The 19,545-nt window shown below is 33.8% G+C and overlaps 1 protein-coding gene across 1 annotated transcript in view; it reads left to right on the top strand.

Annotated features, from left to right (window-relative positions):
* The window catches only part of LOC144435118 (SEC14-like protein 1), a 47,349-nt gene extending 36,616 nt beyond the window's left edge, over nt 1-10,733 (top strand). Inside the window, exons 6-14 of the mRNA XM_078123679.1 lie at nt 1,718-1,830; nt 2,617-2,806; nt 3,365-3,453; nt 5,181-5,251; nt 6,711-7,017; nt 8,336-8,473; nt 9,528-9,779; nt 10,058-10,218; nt 10,467-10,733. Coding sequence (XP_077979805.1) covers nt 1,718-1,830; nt 2,617-2,806; nt 3,365-3,453; nt 5,181-5,251; nt 6,711-7,017; nt 8,336-8,473; nt 9,528-9,779; nt 10,058-10,218; nt 10,467-10,581 — 1,436 coding nt within the window. The 3' untranslated portion in view covers nt 10,582-10,733. The remainder of the gene's footprint in view (nt 1-1,717; nt 1,831-2,616; nt 2,807-3,364; nt 3,454-5,180; nt 5,252-6,710; nt 7,018-8,335; nt 8,474-9,527; nt 9,780-10,057; nt 10,219-10,466) is intronic.
* Nucleotides 10,734-19,545: the final 8,812 nt, after the last annotated feature.

Raw genomic sequence — 19,545 nt, 5'->3', positions numbered from 1 at the left:
AGAATGCAGTATTGAAAAAATATTTCTCTGTTTCCTTCTGGGTTTTTTGTGGAAAAGAGTTACTTTTTTCGTTTGGTTCTCATGGAATTATTTTTTCCTCATATCTCTATTCTGGACAAGGAATTTTTTTTTTTTTTTTAATATTCTCAATTTTTTATTTTGACCCGATTTGTTGGTTCTTGCTATACATTTGATGTTAAAGTCAAACTTTACAGGTGATCATGATCAACACATTTTTCAGAAAAACTGGAAATCAGGTGACAAGTACTAAAAACTGTGCTATGAATATTGTCTGGAGTCAACTTAGAATCATGACTTGTAATACTGAAGTGGATTTTTAAAATAGATTTTTAATTGATAGTAGACACGGTACATGATGTGCCATAATGCTAAATGCAGACATTTCTGCTCAATACCCCATCCCTCACACACACACACACACACACACACACACACACACACACACACACACACACACACACACACACATACACACATACACACACACACACACACACGCATACACACACACACACACACATACGCATACACACACACACGCACACACACACACAAGCACACATGCACATACACACACACATGCACACACACATACATGCACCATGTACACATTTGTACACACACACACACACACACACACATACATACATACGTACATACATACATACATACATACATACATACATACATACATACATACCAGTACACACATGCCCGCCCACCCATACACATACAGACATACCCACCACACACACAGTCACAAGATGGATGCTGCAGAGAACGAAAGGATAGAATAAACCTGGAGTACTTTACAAATGAAATGGCATAGAACAACATACGATATCAATTGAAGCACTCTGTATTATACAAAAATAACATTACATGACGCTTAAAATAGTACACCTATATACTTATCACATTTATCAAAACAAAAACATAACTTTGATACCTAATTGTGGTGATGACAGGCCTTACTACCTAATAATCTATTCTACCTCATATGGCAAATAGTGGTACACATAAAATGTATAGTACAAGTGGCTTTCAAACTGTCAGTCCAGTATTGTATAGCAATGCTCACAAGGCACAAAGACTGTTAATGCACACATATTGTTATTTAGGTACAATATTTGACAAATTAAGTGAAGTGAACTTAAGAAAGATTGACACTTTACAAATATTTAATAAAATAATAACTTTAAACTGAATATATTCGTGGTACAAACTCCCTGGCGGACATGTTTTTGTTTTAGAACAATTTGTTATGTAATTTTTATGAAACAGCTTGAATATCACGTCCTTGAAATGGTTTTGGTTGATATATTGCTGACTTGTAAGGTTTTTTTTTAGTTTGCCAATACTAGTTAACATTTACATACTGAAATAACTTGTTTTTAACTGTTTAACCTTTGTCAATCCCAATATAGCTGGGTTTTTTCAGTTTTGAGTGAAAACTTTATAACTTCATCTTGTTAGAAAATAGATTTGATCTTCCGCTGTAAGATCTCCTGCCCAACAAGACTGACTGTTTTGCAGTCGAAAGCTCGCAGCTTATCAAATTATGTTCTGTGTATTGGTTGAAATTTTAGTAATCATAGATCATATCTTGTTTGTGAATTCTAATGTATACTGTTAGTTATGTCATGTGAATGTGGTGTTTTATTGACCGATCTTTCTCAAATGTCATGTGAATTAGTGCCCAATGTTGATGAAGACTACATCCAGCGTTTCCTTGGCGACCTGAATCCAATGCAGGAAAGCCGACTTGTACAGTTACGCAAATGGTTAAGTGAAACCCACAAAGGCAAAGTAAGTATTCAAACTGATGTATTCAATGGTTATTGTGTACCAGTAATGTATGTATGTATGTGTGTATGTGTATGTATGTATGTATGTATGTATGTATGTATGTGTGTGTGTGTGTGTGTGTGTGTGTGTGTGTGTGTGTGTGTGTGTGTGTGTGTGTGTGTGTGTGTGTGTGTGTGTGTGTGTGTGTGTGTGTGTGTGTGTGTGTGTGTGTGTTGTCAGCGTATGTAAGAACTTTATTGTCATTATTGGACATGGACTGTCTTAGTTTCTTAATATTTAACTGTGATGAGAACTTAAGCAATTTTATTATTAAAAGATTTGATCATTTGTTTTAATAAAACATTTACTAGTAATGTCTAAAACACTTAATGCTATGGTTGCAGTGTTTCCAAACTTGTATTTTTATCTTGTAGATGTGATATATATTGAAATCAGGTGATGCAAATTCATCAAGAATTGTCCAAATATTCAGTCTCTGTAAAACTCCTTTAATAATGGAAGCCAAAAGTGCATGAAATAGGGAGAATACTAGAATATTGTTCATGGTTCCAAGAATCAATAAGACAGTACAATATAGTTACTTCGGAACAGTAAATTGGAAATGAATGCATTCACGTCGCATTCAGTTCCAATTTACTGTTCCAAAGTAACTATATTGTACTGTCCTGCATGAAAATAACCTTATCATATTGAGTTCAATGTCCCGTAGGTTTTCCAATGTAATATCACTTTACTAAATATGTGATAAAACCGAATAAAACAGTGGCCATTTATTTCTTATTTTAGATGCCCCATGACGCAATATTACTGCGATTTCTCCGTGCACGAGATTTCAGCGTAGAAAAGGCACATGAGATGTTAGCAAGGTCATTAGCATGGAGAAAACAACACCAAGTTGACAAGATATTGAATACGTGGGCTCCTCCTGAAGTCTTAGTGCAATATTTTTCTGGTGGATGGCATTACTTTGATAGAGGTAAGATTATAGTCGAGAAGGAAGTGATAAGTAAAAGGAGGAAGAACTTTGAAAATATGATATTCAATTGGGTTGCTCTGAGCCCACGTACTTGTTACTGTCACCAATGACATACTTCATCTAAATATGTGAGTTCCTGAAAACAAAAAAAACTTTTAATTTAGTCTTCATGAATTGTATGCAAGAGTATTCTATAGGATGTTGGTTTGCATATTCTGTCCTCCAGTACTCTTGATACATTTTCTGTCCTTGGGATGCCATATAGATTTTCTATAATTGGAATGTGGGTAGATTTTCTGCTCTTACAAATTGAGATGGGTGTTTGGTCCTCAGTAATTAGATTTTCTGTTCTCAGAGATGTACTTACATTGTACTTACTTTAGCAGAAACACTATTACCAATATTAATAATAATAATACTAATAATAATAATAATAAACTTTATTTATACTCGATAGCCTCATAGGTAACAGCCTTTTTTCATGAGGAAAAAAAAATATATATATATATGTATTATTAAGTCATATAATTTACAATTTTTGGCTTTTTTTTTCCACAGTTGGCAGACCTGTGTATATTCTAAGATTGGGCAACATTGACGTGAAAGGACTTCTGAAAGCTGTTGGTGAAGAAGGAGTTCTTAGACATGTAAGTACCAATTAATTTCTTGTCTCTCTACGTTTTTTTTCATTCAAACTGAATACATAAGACACCCTGATGAATTTGTCAAGGTCTGAATCTCATTAAGTATTTTAGTCAACAGACAAGGAAATTATATTTTGTTGAATTCTTTCAAAGTCAATCATGCATTGAGGACATAATTTCTTTTAGCTATACAAGTGATGAATTTAATACATTTTATTGAAGTATGATCATCAGTCATTTGTCTTGTTACTATAGCAACTGTCATACATTTGTCATGTTACTATACCAACCCATAAACAGTATTTATTTTGTGAATTTAATAAATTGTTAATGACATATCTGCCTATAGTTAAATGGGTTGATTGAGTTTGAATGTATGTATATTTCATGTCCAGAAATGAGAAGAAGAAGACTCTAATTTTTTGAAAATGTCAACATTATGTTAACATTTTCTCCTTTTTTTTGAAGGGGGGGAATAAATTTTCTATTTCCTGTAATTTTTAGAGCAAAACCTGAACCTCAGTATGGAATAGAAATGCAGTGGTCATGTGACCTTGTGCAGTGCTCTTCGTTGACAAATTCCAACCACTGTTGAATATTGCTTATTTACATCACATCAGAGTTAATGCACTTTGGTAAAATATGTCTGTAAATCAAATAACTTCTACTCAAAAACAAAAGTTTTGTTTTAATGTCCCTTGTCAGTTTTTGTAGCATGGGACCATGATGTAAGTTTGTACGACTGCCATGCTTCAAGCCATAAAAGTAGTGTCAGTGTGCGTGTGTGTGCGTGCGTGCGTGCGTGCGTGTGTGTGTGTGTGCGTGCGTGCGTGCACGTGTGTGTGTGCGTGCGTGTGTGTGCGTTGCTGCATGTGTGCGTGTGATTGCTAAACTTTGGTTTACAAAATGTGCCATGATTTGGTTCAAAATAGTGGTTTTAAACACACATCGTAGCGTATCACTTCAGAGAACATCCAGACAGCTTACTTCACTTTAGTGATGAGAGTACCTGTATACCAAGATACTACAATGATTAAAATGTCCCTGAACAAATTTAATTTGTAAATGGTTTCTAATCTTTAAATACCCTCTTTTAATGCTCTCACCTCCAAGACATAATGTAAAGAGACCATTTACAAGATATATATTTGCATATCGTACCAATTAGCATGAAACCCTACATGTACTCCATTCCAAGAAAATTTGTCGTATACCTCATCACACCATATCTTTGTATTACCCTGGTAGTTGAGCCTTCGGTTTTCTTAAGATAGACACAAACTAAAACTATTGTTACAACATGTTGATACAACAGTGATTAGCTATTGAATGGATATTGGTTTAATTAAAGTCTCAGTAGGGAGGTGTCTCTGAAAACTAGTTTATTTAGAGTTACATGAACTTGCAGTGCTGTTTTTGGGACTTACAATGTTTACACTTTGATCTTGATCACAGGGTGATTAGAATCACACAACACAGGAACCACTATCATCCACTTGTGTAATCTACCACATTGAAGAACAATAGTTTTTAATAGTTTGCGCTTATCTCAGTAAACAGAAGGCTGGACTACCAGTGTCATATTTATAACTGTGCCAGTGTTTTGCCCAGAAATAGGAACATGAATTTGAATAGTTGTATACATAGTAACATAAACATATACATGTACTTTTCAAAGGAAAGTTTGGCCATCAAACTAATTACAAATATATTGTATTATTTGTACACAGGTGTTATCTGTGATGGAGGATGGGTTGAGAAGAACAGAGGAAGCTACAAAAGCCACTGGTAAACCAATAGGGTAAGATAAATAATTAATTTTAAAAAAAGTTTGAATTCTTCACTGATTCCTTTACTACAAATTATCCTCGGATGAAATCAAGTATGTTTCTCGTTTGTAATTCTAATCATTCTTTCCCCATTTTTTGGCAAAATGGAAAATAAAAACACAGATTAATATTCAGGTAATAGCTATATTCTACATTTAAAAAAAATAATATCTTTCTTAGTCTTTACACTTGCAGTATTGTTTTCTCCTTGAACTCATTAGTTCTTTTATGACAAACAATATAGTTCCCAACTCGGAGTGTAAATAATTTACCAAGTATATTTTGGCTGTTAATTGTATACAATTCAATGACGTAGACTTGTCATATGACCACAAGAGGGCGCTGTATTCTACTTTTATTTCTATCCCCTCGTCCTTGTTAAGTTATTGGCATTGCTGTTTGATTTTTGAATAGCTTCATTCACTCTACATTTAATGCAGTGATCCTCACATGAAATAGCTTTAGTGTTGTCAGGGTTGTTTACACTCTGAGTTGGGAACTCATACAAAATATATTTCCAGAGCAAGCCAACAATGTTTTTTGGTTGTAATATACTTGTATTTTGGTTGTTTCTAATATTTTCTTTTCAAAAGCAGTAACACCATTTTAACCTTTCCAGCCATAATAAGTTCACCAGCCATGTATTATTATACACACACACTTTCTAAATATGCAAATGTTTTCAGTAAGACCCTAGATGTTGGCATTTTATTCCTGTAGTCCTAAAATCAAAGCATGTCCAGTTTAGATTGCAAATTAGCTATTGGCTCGTAGTTTCACTTCAAAATCTATTTCACAATGGGATACCACAGTATTGTATATAATGAATCCAGTGTAACTGTCTTATCATATCATATAATACATAGACCTAATGATGCTCTGTGAACAGGGCGAGAGCTTGTCAGAATTTTTGGAAACCTTGTGAGGTGAGTTTTGTTGTTAGGTACTATCAATTAAATTCTTTGTTTGCTGTCCACGTGCAGGTAGATTTGTTGGTAGTTTTCCCTTTGCTCAAAATTTCCGCATAAAGCTGTAGTTTATACTATTGTAAATGGAAAGACTGTTCAAATATCTTCAGAATAACTACACATATCTAAATAGTTATTTTAGATAATCAAACTTTGACATTTATTTTTCCCCAGTGTAGTAGATTTAGGTACAAACAGAAAATGAATCAACAACAAAGTGAATTTTACTGGACATGCTAGCATTGTGTTTTTGTTCTGTGGATGTTTTTTCCCCTGTCAGCCTGGTAGGTTTTAGGGGAATTCATGTACGGCAAACAAAGTATATAATTGGTGGTGTCTTACAACCATCCAATTTTCTCGTGTGTTGTAATGGTAGATATATCTAAAGCACCTTTCACAGTATATACTCTGGGATAATTGCTCTTGGGATGATTTTAAAGTGAAGTGTGATTTCCCATTTCAGTGCGTGGACGTGTATTGTAGATTTAGAGGGTCTAAGTATGAGACATTTATGGAGACCTGGTGTCAAGGCCTTGCTGAGAGTTATTGAGGTGGTAGAAGCCAACTATCCAGAGACTATGGCAAGGTTACTGATTGTGAGAGCACCGCGAGTGTTCCCGGTACTCTGGACACTCATTTCACCATTCATTGATGAAAACACACGAAAGAAGTTCATGATCTATGGCGGATATGATTACTTGGAGAGAGGTGGATTAACGGACTATGTGGATTATCAATATATTCCAGACTTTCTCAATGGTGATTGCTATGTAAGTAGATAGTGGATTATCAATATATTCCAGACTTTCTCAATGGTGATTGCTATGTAAGTAGATAGTGGATTATCAATATATTCCAGACTTTCTCAATGGTGATTGCTATGTAAGTAGATAGTGGATTATCAATATATTCCAGACTTTCTCAATGGTGATTGCTATGTAAGTAGATAGTGGATTATCAATATATTCCAGACTTTCTCAATGGTGATTGCTATGTAAGTAGATAGTGGATTATCAATATATTCCAGACTTTCTCAATGGTGATTGCTATGTAAGTAGATAGTGGATTATCAATATATTCCAGACTTTCTCAATGGTGATTGCTATGTAAGTAGATAGTGGATTATCAATATATTCCAGACTTTCTCAATGGTGATTGCTATGTAAGTAGATAGTGGATTATCAATATATTCCAGACTTTCTCAATGGTGATTGCTATGTAAGTAGATAGTGGATTATCAATATATTCCAGACTTTCTCAATGGTGATTGCTATGTAAGTAGATAGTGGATTATCAATATATTCCAGACTACAGTGTGTTTAAAGTGGCCATATAAATGAGGATTTGGGTATTTATTTTGTGATGTCAGAGAAATGGCCTGTTATGGACAAATTCAATTGCAATAGCCCCTCAAAACTGGAGAGGAAATACGCAATAAATGGTCCAATTTTAAAAGTTGAATTTTTGATATATAAAACAAAACTTATCATGGCTTCCTACTTGTAAAGTCAATGTAAAAATGAGACATGCTAAGTCTGTGTTTGTAACTCAATAAATTGCAAGAGATTAATAAATGTATGAAATGTTTGTTATTGTAATGTACGTACAGTAACAGACTTTTGACATATAATAGCTATTTGCAATGTATTGAGTTTTAAACACAGACCTGGTCTATATTGTTTCACATTGATTTTTCAAATAGGAAGTCCTGATAAAATTGTTTTATAAATTAAAAATCCAAAATAAATACCCAATCCTCATCCATATACTGTATAGTCACTTTAATCCCCTTTCTACCAGGGAGTTATGTGTTTGTTTGTTCACAAAAAAACTACAAATTGAGAAAAACATGATTAAGTTATTACGTAAAATTTGATACAGGGGTTTTGTCAAGGACTAGCTTAGGGTTTGTAATGAACTTATAAGGGGAATAAGCCCTTTGTGTAAATTAGTTACTAATCCTGCATAAAACAGGTAATTTTACATTTACATATCTTGTTGATGGCCATTTTTTAAGCCTCAGACTTAGAATCAACAACTTTAAATGTATATTGATTTGACACATATTGACTGTGATTCTAATTCCAGTGTGAAGTAGCAGAAGGTGGATTGGTGCCCAAGTCATTGTACAGATCTCTGGAAGATCTGTATGCACCAGAGGAAAGGAGACTGTGTTCCGACACCATATACAAATCAGCATCACTAAGTAAAGGTACTCCACATGAGGTAAGATTGGACAACAATACCAACAAACAAACAAACAGTCTTAGTACTGCTACTAAGTGTATTGAACCTTGTGAACGAAATCAGAAACTGAAGTCAAAGTGTTATAGATATATAGAAGTATAATTTTTTAAAAGAAAGCCACAAAGTATCAGTAATAATACTGTATATTTTCACAGTGTTTTCTTATAACATATTTAGCGTAGAAGTGACAATTATTACTTACCTCTAGAACCAAGCTTCTACCTATGCATCGATATCCCTTAATCTATCATACATTCAGTGGTGCCAAGTTTGCCATATCACAGAGTTTATATTACACATTTGTCACCTTTTTTGAAGTGAATACTGTGACACACAACTTTAGAGATGTTGATACTAATTAATGTATAAATAAAATAGACTGGCTCAATTTTGAAATATATTCTGATAAATTACCATTATTACAATCCCACCAAAAGCTAGTGCAGTATATATATACAAATTTAGTAGTTGTAAGTCAGCCAGCGGCTAGAGTTCCTGTACATACCTTGTCAAACTCTATTTCATTGATCTAGGAATTTTACCAAAGAGGAATAGTTATTAAAATTCATATCGTTTATGAACAAATCTGCCCTTAGCTTTATGGCTTATTACTTATATTTGAACACTGTGGTTTTACGACAATATCCAATATGCCCCCCCCCCCCCCCACACACCCACACCCACTGAATGCAGCACTACCTAGGAGCTTGTTCTAGAACAGATCTATGGTCAGTGGACAACATTGCTAACAGTCCATTGACCATAGGTTCTAGAGGTAATACTTGGACTATCTGTAATGTTGTCTTCATAGTTACCCATTGAAGCTGATATATCATCACACCATTTCTCTCAGACTTTCAATAACATCGTTATTTTTTCGGAGCTGTGTCACACAATATCTGAAAAAAAGTTGATGGTCACAAGACAAAAAACTATCAGAATCATACATATTCTGTGCATGAAATGAAATGGAGATCACAGTTTTTTAAACAGTGAATGATGTTATTTATCAATTAATTGTTGATTCTTTCAGGTGCTGGTCAACATACAAGAAAAAGACCAAGTGATCACATGGGACTATGATGTGTTGAGAGGAGACGTTGTATTCTGTGTGCTCAGATCTAGGAAACCAATCACCGTCCACAAAGAGCCTACGTCAGTAGTTGAAGCAGTGGAAGCAGCTATTGGGGCCACCAATGTTATCTTAGACAAATCTATGGTTTGTGGTGTCGACTACAGTGTAGCTGAATCACCATTGGTTTGCAAAGCAGGAGAAAGTATCCAGGTATATTCCCCCAGCATGCTGTAGTATCATTTATAAACAGCGCCCTCTAGAGGCAACATTCACTCGTACACACATTCTTTTGTTTATAGTGACTGAAATTTTTGCAAGCCAAAGCTCTGATCTAATGCATCCTATATATGTTTTTCCTGGGAGAGTTTTTTTTATTTTCAAGTAACAGCAGGCTCTTAAAGTGTGTTTTTTTTTGGTGAAACTCATAACCTATATTGTTACAGCGTCCTAAATGTAAAATTAACATTACTGCATTGTATGTATTTTAGGGAACCCATGTAGCACGGATGGCAGGGTCGTATATCTTACAGTGGAAGTATCACAGCCTACCAAACTCAATATCATCCAAACAGCATCATCATCACCATCACCACCATCACAAAGCTAAAGTGATGTACTATCAAGAGGTGTTGAGCTCCGAGGATTTCAGGTAAACCAAAAGGTTACCTTTATTATAACACAGATAGTAATGCTTGGCTTGAAAATATGTCTTTTTGTGCCATTATTCAGTAAACGATCAAGTTCATCGACCATCTTATACTGGAATGTGTGAAGATGTCATTTATAGCATTCATTGTAGAATTACTACTGCCTTGTTGTCATTTCACCTTGTCAGATCTGATTTGACCTGACCTAACCTGACCTAATCTGATATGATTTGATTTGATTTGATTACAGGGGATCAATGACCAGCTTACAGTCCTGCCATAGTGGATTCTCATCGCTTAGTCTCAACTCGATGTCCAGCAATAAGTCCATGAAATCTCTGAACAGCTCGTGTCCGTCACGGTGACTAGCAAGGTCAGACGTAGATCAGCCTAGATGACCATTTACACAGTAGTAGCTAGCGTTCATGATGTCTGTAGACATTGTAGTAGGGTTCACGACGTCTGTAGACATTTACACTAGATACACAGTATCAAACACACTAGTTTACAAAGTATCACAACCATCCTTTTTTGACATGATGTGATGTCATTACTATTGGTGGTGATGTCATCACATTAAGCAGCCAGAATTCATGATGTCAACACATCTGGTAGTTGACTTCGATGAAGTCATCACTATTGTAGGTGATGTATCAATATTTGGGTAATCATAAAGATTGAAGTCAAGTCTTTTTTTGATGATGTCATCAGTACTTTATTCATGTCAATCATTTCATATTGCCTACAAAACATTCTCTCAAAGGGAAAAATCGGCTAGTTTTCTTTTAGGTTCATTATACAATGATAGTAGATATAATTCGGACAAATAGTGCGTCCATTTGACATTCTAAGTTAGAAATAAAATTTTATTAAGGAAATATAAGGTATCCACGTAGTGGTATTGACTTTTGAAAATCAAATCAACCAACATGTGAAAAACATTAAATGCTTGACAAAACTGCACCGAATGTTTTATCACGTTCAAATTATTTCAAACACTAACATACATATTTCTCTATTATCATTTATAGAGCCATGGCCGTGTTTGTCCATTGATAGATTTATGTTATGGATAGTTAATAATACTAGTGAGAGGAAATTTTTTTTATTAACTTGATATTAAATACAAGTATGAAAATACTGTCATAATATTTTAGGTATTATGTGTATGATGTCATAGTTCATAGTTCAAAGTTTAAAATTAGTTCTATTCATTTTCTAGTCATCATTTACTGTATGTAGCTAACAGAATGAATTGAACCAATCATGTAAGTTGAAATACAAATTAAGAACTATTGTTATTTCCTTTCAACAAAAGTCAGAACGGCTGGGGTATAGGTACAACTATCGTAACCAGTGGGCTATTTTTGGAAATACTCAGGGATACCATTAAAATCTACAGGTATATATAATATATATGTGTGTATGAATATATGTCAATATATATCAATATATCAATATATATATATATATATATATATATATATATATATATATATATATATATATATATATATATATATATATATATATATATATATATATATATATATATATATATATATATATATATATATATATATATATATACATACACGCGCACACACAGGCTGCCAAGTACAGCATCAAAAATGTACAAAAAAGACCCAAAAAAAAGACATCAATCATTAATTAAATTAACATGTAGAATTCAGAATTTATTAGTTTCTACCATTGCTAACATGTAAGTTTTGATACCAACGATGTATTTGCACAGATTTCTGTGTTCTATACTTGTTTCTTCAATTGTCCTTGCCTTGTGAGGGCGCTGTGTGTATAAACTTATTGATATTATACCTGCCAAGTGTAAATTTTCCAACACATTTCTATAGTGTACCTGAGTGTATAGATTCTTATGATCAAATGGTGTAAAACACTGATGTTAAAATGAAAATAGGATAGGGAAGGCATGATTTTCTACTTTTTGTGGTGTTTCCTGCATGATTCATCTTGATTTGCCATACAGTTGACATGATTTGCCATACATTTGACATGATTTGCCATACATTTGACGTGATTTGCCATACATTTGACATGATTTTCCATACATTTGACATGATTTGCTGTACGTATGACGTCCATGCATTACAGACAGACTCGTCCACTATTTGTAACGTGTAAGTCACCACATACGGCAAAGAGTTGAAAATGATGCCTTTCTCATCCTCTTTTCACTAAATATTTCATTTTTTTTGTCAGATGTTTGATGTATAGTGTGGGTCATGTTAGCATCTCATCACAATGCTAGTACTTGATAATAATGTCATGACTACATCATGTTAAAATATACCGGGTATACTCCGTTCTAATTATGCTAAAATACAGGGTATGAATTGGATATTAGTCACAGTATTGTATTTGACATTAACTTGCGAGAGATCATGTGAACATTTTTATCAACTAAAGCTATCTCTCTCAGCAGTAGCTGATAAACTGATTTAGAGTTGATGAAATTTCATTTATTTAGAACAGTTAATTGAAAATATATATGTCGGAATCATTTTAAAGTCTTCAAACTATATACACAAGCAATGTTCCTGGATATAGGTTCCAAAAGTTTGATAATTTATATAAATGTTTGCAGTAATTTGCTGACAAAAAACGGCTGCAAAAAAAAGTACAGTATTCCAAACAGCAAAATGTGCAATTGTTGATGTACTTTTGAATTCAAAGCCTAGTCTATGGTTACATTTATACATGCATGTGTACGGGTACAATTTGTAAGCACACCGAGGTAACTGTGAATTGTCATGCTATGCAATAATTGTCAGCAACATAAGTAGTACAAGCAGATGCTGGTTTCATTGCTTCTAAAATCTATTTATGTATACATACACTAGAGCTGTATATATTAATTCAGGTGTCTGTTGCTGATAAGTTCTTTGTAATTTTTTGTCGTCTTATTTGTCAGGTTTATTGCTGCACCAATCTGCATCAAGTCACAGTACCAAACTATAAAAATATGGTGTTTCTTTTTACGATTTTGTGGCTGGTATAATCTCTTAAAAAAAAAAAAAAAAATGGAACTATCACTGAATTGATAAATGTCATTTCCACAAAGCTGATATGAGTCCAAAATTTATAGATGAGCCAAATAGGATAGAAATCTTTTTGATCACTGTGTATTTTTAATAGAGGTGGTCTATCGTTGTTTGTCATTATTGCAACATTATTTTGCCATAACTTTATACATAATGATATTTTGTGCTAACTATGCCATTTTGAGATAAAGTTGACATGTGGAAAAGTTACAGAAAAGAGAACACTTTAATCACAGGGTTTTTTTTTGGGGGGGGGGGGGTGGCATGGGGTGGGGGTGGAGGATGTGCTAATTAGTGTCAAGGTGAAGCAGCACACACTTTAAAAACTGAACGTTTCTTGAATCATACTTTTCTCAAGCTAGCTTCTATGCAATGTATAAATAGACTTTACTGGATCACACTCAAGCATTTAAGATTTTCTTTGTGTTCATTTTAAAAAAAAAAATTATTTTATACAGAGCAATCTCCATTTTTAGAATTATAATAAGGCATTCAGGCAAGTTAACAGATGATATTGTGTCCACTAAGTACACATTTGATTAACATATTTTCTCGTGAAAATGAAAGAAGTTAACAATATGGTGATGCTGTGTCGATTGGGTCAGGACAAGATAGGTTTTGGTAAAGGCTTTATATCGTCCACAATTCTTTTGGTACATTGGAATAATTGTGATTAGCACTAACCAGTTAACAACCACTCACATTGAGATGATGCAGTTTCAATATACCCCACATAGAGCTTATATTAGGATCATGCAGTTACAAGATACCCATAATTATAGTAATTCAGGTTACCAAATATATACAGTTACAATATACCCAGTGAGATTGTACAGTTGTAAGGTACCCAGCATAAGACAATATAGTTACAAGCTATTCAAATTTTGTTTATAAAGTATGGTATATATGCAGTTACAAGCTACCCAATATTGGGGCTATACAGTTACAAGGTAACTGGTATTGGATTGGATTGAACAGTTACAAGGTACCCGGTATTGGGGGGGGGGGGGGCTATACAGTTACAAGGTACCCAGTATATGGGTTGAACAGTTACAAGGTACCCGGTATTGGGTTATACAGTTACAAGATACCCAGCATGGTATGATATAATGTGATTAGGATTGATTTTATCACTAAGTGTTAGATTGACTTGTATTCTGTATCACTCTACTTATTGCAAATTTATCTTTTCCACTGCGATAAATTAGCATTTTTCTAATGCAGCTTATTTAATGCCTCAAAACCTAGCAATTTGTAATAAGCCAGTACTGAGCTTTGTGGAATTTAAAAGTATACTTTCAGATGTATAAACTTAGGCATTTATCATTACTACCACATCCTACTAAAGAGACCACTTAGGATGTTTAAAATGTGAGGACCAAGCATGTGGATAAAATAGGGTGACTTAGAGGCCCCTTTTCTGTTCATAGACATATCATAACATTCCAAGTCCAAGAAGGTATATGTAGGTTAGGGTGTACTATTGTGAATGAGCCAATGAAATTTACTTGGACTAATTTATGTGATTATGCAAATCATTCAGGCCGGTCCTTCTAATTCTCAGCACACACTATCTGAAATACTGTCAAAATTTGAAGAAGAAATAAAAAAACAGAGAAAGATCTTTAAAGAGTAAAATGTGGGATTATATTATATAAAAGAATTAATATGTTCCATCTGGAATGGATCTAAATAGCCTCAAAAGTGTACAATACTAACTAAAGTGAAGTATTCTATGTAAAGCTGTGTATGCAAGTGTGTAAACAACTGTTTTATGCTATTTTTTAAAGCGCGAGTAGGAATGTATGTAAGATATGATGATACGGGAGAGACGTTTTATTTATTCGAACATAATAATAAACGATGGTCTGTCATCTAGAAGTGTATTGCTGTATTTAAATATCAGATTCCACTTTGTAGATGTGCAGTAGACTTCATGCCACTCTTGTGTTATTTGCATAGAAATTATTAGTATGGTAGAAATGGCGATACAATTAGCATGTTCACAGTGTGTACATGTATCTGAATGTTTCACCACTGATGGCGCTGTCACTATGGGTCTGTTCAGTTTCTTTCCAGTTGCCAGTTATGATACCTTTAATAGTCTGTAAGATGCAACATTCATGTAATTCGTCAGCCAGCACTCACTTTAGAAGCCTGGTAAGGCTGAACAATATGACGTATTTTACAGTCTAGTTACACCGTTTCTGTGATCAAGTACAAACAGCTGTACACTGCATTTAGTCAACAACAAAACTATTATCACTATTAAAATAATAATGTTTTGTCTGTTAAAATGTAGTGTCAAAACATGTATTTGCTATCTTCAGCTACACCCTTGAGTACTATTGAGTGTGTAACTGGTCTTTGAAAAGAACATTGAGCAACCGGGAGAGACAACACCCCTAACATCTAGATCGATCACGTTGTTGGAAACGTCTTTTGAAATGAAGGTGAAATTGAGTGGAGAGTATAAATTAACAAACAAACACATTCTTCCCCACAATACTATTCATAGACTGCACCCGAGTGGGATTTAATAGCAACAGTTCTTTAAACTTTGCCACATGAAAAGTTGTACCAATTCCTTTTTAAAGTTTTAAAAGAAATCAAGACATCCAGTATCATTTTGTAAGAAAATACAAATGAAAGTGGGGTTTTTCCATGAAATTAATTTATATATCACTCTGAATGGCTGACATTTTGAATTGAATGTGGTCGCCATTTTGAATTGAATGTGATCGCCATTTTGAATTGAATATGGAGGCCATTTTGAATTGAATGTGGGGGCCATTTTGAATTGAATATGGGGGCCATTTTGAATTGAATGTGGTCGCCATTTTTAATTGAATTTTGTAGCTATTTTGAATTGATATGGCAGCCATTTTGAATTGAATGTGGTTGCCATTTTGAATTGAATGTGGTTGCCAATTTGAATTAAATATGGCCGCCATTTTGAAGTGAGAAATGTGAATTTTGGAAAGTTCCATTCCCGTACAAAACAATGCATGATGACCAATGGATTTCTTTCATATGAGATGGGTTTGAGATTTTCTCAATTACAGTAACAGCAAAAAGTCTACTTCCATAAAATATTCTACTATACTGTATATACTTACATATAACATTTTATTGTGCTTGTTCCAAACCATTACATATTTATATTAATATTGTCAACATTTACTAGTTTCTTATTATAAGAACATGAATAAAATTAGTAATTACTTGATTAATTGATTAATTAAAATTTAAGACGGTTTTGTCAACATAGATATAATTAAACATTTTTGTCAACATATACACGGTAGTTTTGTTTTATCTCGCATTATTAATTTTGTTTTAATTGATACAAATTAATCAACTTTATGCCATCAGTAAATATATGTATTAGTGGACTGAAAATAAGGCTTGAATACAGAATTGTACCTCACCAAATGTCTGACTTTTTAGCTTCATTTTATCCTGAAATATATTTCTCTGATTTTAATGTTAGAAAATGAAATTATTGATTAGTGACTACCATTGAACCTGTTGTTGTTAGAGTGGAGTGTGTTAGAAACAAAATGTAGTAGTGCCTTTTCACGATGAAGGAAAAAACTTACGGACACACTCATAATATAAGTCGTTGCTCAGACCCAAAAATGTTTGGACTACCACAGCTAGACAAAACAATGAATAGTGCTGTACACATGGATTGAAAATTTGTCTTTGTGGGAAGTGGGAAGAGTCATTAACATAAGTTGAAGCAGAAATGAAAGCACCCTGACGGTAGGAGGCACAATTGAAAGAGCGCCCTCAACGACGAATATTTCAGTCTAGTGTACTCCCAAGTGTTGTACACATCAGAAGTATAAATTGTGTGATTCTTAGACATACTGTCCTAGCACATTTAAAAGAATCTTTCAATCATACCTTTCTGGTATTAGATGTTTGATTATAGTAACTTTAAGTAACAGGTGCAATGGTGGTCTATGAACTGTACCCATGCTTACTTGAGCTGTTAAACTTTCAAACAATGTACAAAATCACAGTTATTTGTCTGACAACATATAATTCTGACATTAATATCACTCATTTGAAAGAACAGTCAGTTATGTATATAACCTTACATCAGTGCATAATGTAATTGATATATACATATATACATATGCTAGAATCTGTGAACTATGGTACTACTCTGGTAATCAAGGTCTCAGTTTAATACTAAGATAAGACACAAACTGAAACAACTGTTGCAATAAGTTGATATAACAGTGATAATTTATTGAAATGCATGTTGGTTTAATTATAGTCTCAGTTGGGCGGCTCTCTGAAAGCTTGTTCGATATAACTTACAGTGTACTGTTTTGGAACTTCCAATGTTTACACTATCTTAAGGTGATTACAGTCACACAACAGAGGAACCGCTATCACCCACTTGTGTAATGTACCACATTTGAAAACAATAGATCTAGTTTGCACCTATCTTAGTAAACCGAAGCTTTGATTACCAGAGTTGTAGAATCAACCCCACTCCTCAGTCTCCCTCCATGTGTGATGTCCAAAGGATTTCTCCAACACTTTTAGATCTTACCCCTATAAATACAGAAAGTTGTTTTTTTCGGGGTTCAACTGTAAAGCTTATGGTTCCTTTGATGACTTACAAAGTCATTTCACAAGTTGCTTGTAGTCAGTCATGAAAAGTGTCTAAAAGAAACTGAAATCGCAGAAAGACAAATGTTTTGCTTTGTTGAAGCTGTTAATTTTGCATGTGTAATGCATGCAGTAATTGACTTTGAATGGATTCTTTTTGATGTTGTTTGATTATAGATAGTCAATCAGAAAGTCGCCTCATATAACTTAGCTTCAGTAAAAGTGTGTTGGTGCAATAAACAAAGCAATTGTAAGTTTTTGAAATGTCAGTATTTACACTTGACATATACTACAACGTGTTGACTTTACATACAATGGGGTTCATCACAAGATAATTAGTTCAAAGTGGCTTTCATTTTATGAATGTTCAGGTTTTTGATGAGATTAAAACAGAAGCGTGGCATTTTGTTTTCAGTGTTGTTAAAATCTGTACTTGCTGTTGTCATAGAAACTGCCAAGATAACAGAAATAGTCATGTACAGCTCATAACATTCAACTGTATATCTCTGAAAGAAACATACAGAGATGGGTTTGTATCTGCATAAATACTTTCCAGATTACAACATGGCTGCCACATGTGATTTGATCAACATGATGTAAGGGATGATCATGTGATGTCACACAAACTCAATAAATGAACTTCGATTGTTAGCGGGTGGGTAAGGGGTGTCTACCATCAATGCAATTGGTAAACTTCATTTGCATACTTCTAACCAAATTTCAAAAAACTATCACACCTTAAAGGATAACAGGTTCTGTATTTACTACTAAGATGTTAATAAGTTGATTAAAATCTACTGCTATAATGTGATATACAGTGCTGGGTTTCTGGTTAGACCACTGATATTTTCACCATGGTTTACATCACACATATTAAATATGTCAGTGTTGCACTGGTGAATGTTTGTTTAGGGAGGGGGAGGGGAGGGGAGGTGGCCTATTGAGGAACAAGTTCATTTATTGAGCTCGTGTGACATTGTGCGATTGTCCCGAAGATTTCATACTAATTATTCATATTGTCATTATGTATACTAAATTGAACATTAATATGAACATACAAAACTTGGTTGGTTATAACTATATTTAATATAATTATAAAGTTTGTCCATCTCCCTAGCCACATCACAACATATCTATGTTGAACCTTACTGTAATACTGTGAGTTATTATATATGTCAAATGTTTCATTTCGTCCAGATAGTCAGATGTATGGAGTGTATATGGAAAGTTTAACACAGCTTTGTGTGTAGAAAGTGTACATAAATTACTGTACAGACTTTACTCAAAGTGCTCCTATTCATCATTTTTTTTCAATAAAACAATACTGAAAGACAAAATAGAATCTTAACTGTTTTTTTTTTTTTTGCAGTAAGTTCTCTGTGAGTGCAATAGAGTTGCATTGTTTTCTCTCTAATGCCCATATTTAGAGAATATATTTATTATGTCATGGTGTATGCACTTTGACCTCACACTGCAGGACACCAGTCTTTCGGCACTGGGTGATGTTCTCTGTGAGTGCAACTTATGTGGATTGGTTTTGTCCTTAAAGAATACATGTATATATATATTTATTATGTCACGGTGTATGCACTTTGACCTCACACTACAGGACAGTAG

The sequence above is a fragment of the Glandiceps talaboti genome, chromosome 5, assembly GCF_964340395.1.
Source record: "Glandiceps talaboti chromosome 5, keGlaTala1.1, whole genome shotgun sequence".
NCBI lineage: Eukaryota > Metazoa > Hemichordata > Enteropneusta > Spengelidae > Glandiceps > Glandiceps talaboti.
The sequence above is the reverse complement of the archived record's forward strand: the minus strand, read 5'-3'. Positions and strand labels throughout refer to the sequence as shown.